The sequence below is a fragment of the Piliocolobus tephrosceles genome, chromosome 11 (genome assembly GCF_002776525.5).
Source record: "Piliocolobus tephrosceles isolate RC106 chromosome 11, ASM277652v3, whole genome shotgun sequence".
Lineage (NCBI taxonomy): Eukaryota > Metazoa > Chordata > Mammalia > Primates > Cercopithecidae > Piliocolobus > Piliocolobus tephrosceles.
The window spans coordinates 45,509,194-45,515,193 of NC_045444.1; the positions used below are offsets into that span (position 1 = coordinate 45,509,194).

The 6,000-nt window shown below is 35.3% G+C and overlaps 1 protein-coding gene across 9 annotated transcripts in view; it reads left to right on the plus strand.

Annotated features, from left to right (window-relative positions):
- Positions 1-6,000, plus strand: part of MARCHF7 (membrane associated ring-CH-type finger 7) — a 57,572-nt gene that overhangs the window by 48,576 nt on the left and 2,996 nt on the right. For 6 of the 9 annotated variants that reach the window (XR_002732639.3, XR_004229202.1, XM_023217378.3 and 3 more), the window contains 2 exons: positions 2,613-2,726; positions 4,322-4,370. Coding sequence is in view for 6 of the 9 variants with exons in the window: in XM_023217378.3 (XP_023073146.1) it covers positions 2,613-2,726; positions 4,322-4,370 (163 nt within the window). In the remaining 3 variants the exon portion in view is untranslated. The remainder of the gene's footprint in view (positions 1-2,612; positions 2,727-4,321; positions 4,371-6,000) is intronic. The other 3 variants (XR_002732640.3, XM_023217380.3, XM_023217382.3) reach the window with 1 other exon arrangement.

Genomic DNA, 6,000 nt, shown 5'->3' on the forward strand with positions numbered 1-6,000 from the left:
GAAACATGGAAAAGTGGAATCATGCAGAAATAAATGTAAATACATAACTTGCCTTCTCAAAATGAGAGTCGGTTTCAAAAGGATTGTTTCTTCTGCCATCTTCCTTCCCAAGATGCTTCATCCTGTCTCTCAAAGGCAGTTTTTTCCTTTTGTTTTGGTTTTGGTTTTGGTTTTGGTTTGTTTTTTTGAGATGGAGTTTCGCTCTGTCGCCCAGGCTGGAGTGCATTGGTATGATCTCGGCTCACTGTGACCTCTGCCTCCCGGATTCAAGCGATTCTTCTGCCTCAGCCCCCTGACTAGCTGTGTTTACAGGCATTTGCCGCCATGCCCAGCTAATTGTATTTTGAGTAGAGACGGGGTTTCACCATGATGGTCAGGCTGGTCTCGAATTCCTGACCTCATGATCCACCTGCCTCAGCCTCCCAAAGTGCTGGGAATACAGGCGTGAGCCACCGTACCTGGCCAGTGTTTTCCGTTTTGATCTCAGTCAGGAATGTTTTTATTGTTTTCTAAGCACTTTAATGAACCATATTCTTTAGAAGTTTTAGGAGATACTAGGTGGAGTATTGTAAAAACAATGACAGCCTTGATTAAACTTCCTGGTTTTAACTTGTTTGTTCTGTATGAACAATAGATTCTAGTGGCCTGATAGCTACACCAATTTTAAGTGATTCGTTTCTATTTCCACATTAACCAGTGGCTTGGTCTTTTGCAAGGTGATAACTTTTTTTTTTTTTTTTTTTTGGAGATAGAGCCTCTCTCTGTTGCCCAGGCTAGAGTGCAATGGCGCGATCTCAGCTCACTACAACCTCTGCCTCCCGGGTTTAAGCTATTCTCTTGCCTCAGCCTCCCAAGTAGGTGGGATTGCAGGCACTCGCCTCCACACCAGGCTAATTGTATTTTTAGTAGGGACGGAGTTTCACCATGTTGGCCAGGCTGGTCTTGAACTCCTGACCTCAGGTGATCCACCCACCTCAGCCTCCTGAAGTGCTGGGATTACAGGCATGAGCCACCGTGATTGGCCCCATTTAAAAATTTTAAAAAGTGTTCTGGATATATAATTTCCTTTTAAGTTCAAAATAAGCAACAATAATTATTAAGTGAATCATTTCAGTTTTGGTTTTTGTTTTTTTTTTTGTTTTGTTTTGTTTTTCTTTGAGATGGAGTTTCACTCTTGTTGCCCAGGCTGGAGTACAATGGCACAATCTCAGCCAACTGCAACCTTTGCCTCCCGGGTTCAAGCGATTCTCCTGCCTCAGCCTCCCAAGTAGCTGGTATTACAGGTTCCCACCACCACACCCAGCTAGTTTTTGTGTTTTTAGTAGAGATGGGGTTTCACCATGTTGGCCAGGCTGGTTTTGAACTCCTGACCTCAAGTGATCCACCCACCTCAGCCTCCCAAAGTGCTGGGATTATAGGTGTGAGCCACCACACCTGGCCTCATATTTCTTGAATACTCAGTAGACTGATAACCAGTTAGTTGCTGAAGTTGGTACTAAGAACATAGAGTTCTTGACGTCCGATGAACCATTTGCCCAATTCAGTTTGTAAATAGTTCACTGTAAAAATTACAAGACAGATTAGATTTTTAATAATACTATATTTATGATTTATATTCATGGCTTGGAAACAGCTGTGGGGGGGAAAGAAACTTTTAATCTGAGTAATATGAACCCCTTTAAATTATCAGGTTCAGAGAGGTATTTAAAATGTGACAGCATTCTCATCTCACTCTCCCTTGAGCTAAATAAATAGCTCTTGAAGCCACTTACTTTGGGGCTTCTAGACTAACTAGTGCCAAGTAGACATAAAATGTCATATACCCTATAGTTCAGTAGTGTATAGCCAATCACTAACCAACATTATTTCTGTAAACCAATGTTGAGAATTCAGAATGAACAACTTTTGTTACCTCTCCCTTCTGGATTTGTCCTTTTTTCTTTAAAAATTTGAGCTTTTCTTTTGTTCTCTGGGGCACTCTCCCCAAGGCAACTTGGAAGTGTGAGCCTGGCAGCAGTCCTGTACCTTAACTAAAATAAACTCTGTTAATTTTGTCTCAGCAGCTGCTTTTTAGGTTAACAGAACAGTTTTGAACTGAAGAACTGTTTTTACTAACTACAAATTTCTGTGTGAATGATTAGTTACTCTCTTACCTTTATTCATTCTCTTATTTACAGTGCCTTTAAGTTCATTGTATTACACAGAAAAACACTTGAGCTATCAGAATAGATTTTAGTTATAGTCGTATATTGGCATAGCTATAGATGAAATGTAATTTTTAACTAAGCATATATAGCTATAGCCATTTGTATAATGAAATCTGTGAGCTTTATAGAAAACCAAAGCATTCATTCCACCATCAAATTATTTAAAGTTCCATTTTTATATAAAGTCATTACACTAAAGAAGACTGTATGAGAATAAAAAGTAAAATTTTATGAAATTATAAAGGATAGTCTTTTTTCTTAATAAATGGCATTGTATCCCTTATTAGGAACTGGATATGAATACATTTCCTCTAGTTTATCAGTGTACTGTGAGAATGAATCTCAGTTCTACTAATTTTTCATTCTCTGTATTTTTCTTTTCTCCTGTTTGCTTCCCTATTGAAGGCTGAGTATGAGTTTATCAGCTCTGGTCTCTACCTAGTGGTGTTACTGCACTTGTGCGAACAAAGCTTTTCTGATATGATGGGAAATACAAATGAACCAAGCACACGTGTCCGAGTAAGTAATAATGAAGTCGGGGAGAGGGAGGGTATGATGCAGCAAGTGTTTGCCTTGGAAAGCAGATTGTTTTATATGTTGACATCTTATTTCCTATGGGAAGCTTTTATTTTTTAAATGTTTCTTAAAAATAAAGATATTGTAGATTTAATGGAAATTGCTGTATTCTATAACAAACAGCCTGATTTTCTCATAAAATTATTTTAGAGAAAGAAGTAATTTTCTAGCTCTCGAAGGTCATTGGAATGTATTTCATTGAAAAACAGAATTGGAAATATCAAGGGAAAATGGGCTTTTTATTATTAAAACAAAAACAAAACCTGAGTATTATCACTTAGAAACCTGAAATTGAACTCCAAAAGCCAAAGAGTATGGGAAATTAACTTCAATTTATTTGTTACTGTTCTACAAAAGATTACCAGTGTACTAATTTTAAAGTGTCCATATTACAAAGTATTTTAGATATGGAATAGTTGGTTGTTTACTGTGTACGCTGTTAGCCGTAATATGACATTTGGGCCAGCTGTATGTTAGGTATTTATAAGTAAATGATGCTCTTTGCCTCAGTGTATCAGAGGAAACTTTATACTCTGCTGCCTGGGCCATTTTGTGTAGCAAGGGCTAAGGTCTCTATATATCTGCCATTATTGTAGCATTCTGAACTCTGAACGCTTCATATCTTGAAATGTGTTCATAAATATATCCTTCAAACTTCCTTATATAAATGTTAACTTCGATGATAAAAATGTAGTAGAGTTCATGTAATGTTTTTATTTTGAACATTATCAAGTAACTGCAATTCAATGTATATAATACTCTTTCTAAATTAGTAAAATATTTTTCTTATTTTGTCATCATGTGGACATTATTCCAGTGAGCCAGTTAATAGATAATTATCATTGAAGAGCATTCATATTATCAAGAGAATTCAGAATTTGAGCAAAGATCTCTTGACTTCTAAGTACTTTAGAAATTGTGAACCCCTAAACCTTTAATACCATAAAATGATTTCTAAAAAGGGACCTTAAGTCTTCAGAATGAATAAACCATATAAAACATCTAAGAACTTTTGAATTCATGTGTTTCTAAAAGTTCGTATTAAGTTTTAAAAGTGGAAAATTACAAAATGTTGAATGATACTCCAAAGTGGAAGTCATTAGGATTTTTTTTAATGTATAGAACCAAATGTATACTTTTATCAAATGTAGGTAGGAAAATATTGGTTCTTGAGAGTGTGTGTGTGTACCCACTGAAACTGAATTTATTTGGGTCCAAATATAAGGGTGGTTTTTTGGTTTTTTTTTTCCTCCATTTCATAATTTTTTGAAGTGTTTATAAGAAGACAGTATCATTGGATAAAATTATTGTATCTGCTCCCAATTTTTAAAAACTGGTTTCTACATGATTATAAAGATTATATAAAACATTTAAAAATTAATACCATTAAGCTTGTGATTTTTGATGTGGGTGGGAACCCCTATTTAAAGGCTTAAAATGATGTTTGACTTTTTAAGTAGAAATGAATCTCCTATACTGATTCTCTAGAGCCATTTGCAACATTTAAACTACTGTATTTCTTTCTGCATTGTTTCTAGTTTATTAACCTTGCAAGAACTCTTCAGGCACATATGGAAGATCTCGAAAGTAGGTGGAATTTCCCCTCCCCAGACTTGTTGAATTTACTTTTGCAAATTAAACCCAAAGCAAAACCTAAGTATATATTCTGTTCTGCCAAATTAGAGCTCATTTATAGACTTAATAATACCAAAATGATTGATTTGGGACATATGGGTTGGGCAACTGACATTAGTTTTTTTTTTTAAGCATATTTTAAGGTATGGAAGGATGTAATTTTAACTGTATTTTACTTTTTTTCCAAAGAGAAATTTATTGTTGATCACCTTGATTTCAGGATTTATAATAAAAATGAAGGCATAAATCTTAACTACTAATCAAACCACATTTCTTAATCTGTTAGGATTTTGTTTTGTTTTGTTTTTGGTAAGAAATTTTACCTGTTACTCAGCTTTGTTAGAGCGTAAGAGATTATTCCTGGGCTTACATATGATTCCAGGAAAATATGGGACAAGGAATCCTAATTCTGAATCCATATCAGAAGCCATAAAGGGCTTTTGTTTGTGGGTTTTTTTTTGTTGTTGTTGTTGTTGTTTGGCTTTTTGTAGGTCCTCATGGACCTTTAATAGGTAGCCAGCGCTGCCAACAGCTCCAGTCTCTTAAGATCACATTCTAGCCCCAGGATTTCTGGCTGGGATTATAAGTGAAGGCACTTAATTCTCAAATCTTTACAGGCATCTGTACAGCCTATCCTCTTCTTCATGTCCTGTAACTTCCAGTGTGCTTCATACCATGTGGGCACATGTATTGGCTCTGGAACAGCTAGAAATTGAAGATTAACCCACCCACCCCCTACATATTTTACTTTTTCACCCTTTGTTGCCCATTCCAAAACACTACCTGAAGTGTCTTTTTAAAATATGTATTCTTCATTTGAATACTGAAGAATTACTTTCTGTACTCATCTTCAAATTATTTGGAATGTTATCTATAGTGCGCACAACATTTTTACTTTTACAGAAAGCTCAGCATCCTTTGAAGTAAGGTTTAAAAAAGACTTAGTCCTCATAGGAACCTTTTAATTCTAGGTAATCTAAATCATAGATTTTTGTCATTAATTCTATACTACTATCAACTTTTAAAAGGTCTTGAGATGAAACCAGGTAACGTATTTTCACAATTTTAATTAGGATATGTGAAAAGAAAGGAGTCAGTGCGAATTCACTTGGTATAAAATTTTTATACCTTTCTCTTTATACCGTCTTTCAGATCCCTTAGGTTGGCCTAATACAAAGGTCTCTGTTTTTTTAAATTACAATTTATACTTTGTCCAGTATCATGATAGTAATTTGTTTCAGTGTATGTTTTCCCCAGACTTCTCCATTTTAAAAAACTAACATTCTCGTTTAAAATTTAATTTCTTAAACATAGTATTGTCTGCTCCTAACATGTGGGAAGAAAAAGATGGAGGTGAAATATGTCCAAACTCAAATGAGCATGAAAGACAAGGGTGCTGCAAGTTAACCCCTAAATATTAGAGTATTAATACATTCTGAAATGGGTTCTGACTAAATTGACCTCTCCTGCGGAGTTAAATGGAAAAACACAAGAAGTTCCTTAATAAGCTATAATCTTTTTTTTTTTTTTTTTTTTTTTTGAGATGGAGTCTCACTCTGTCACCCAGCCTGGAGTGCAGTGG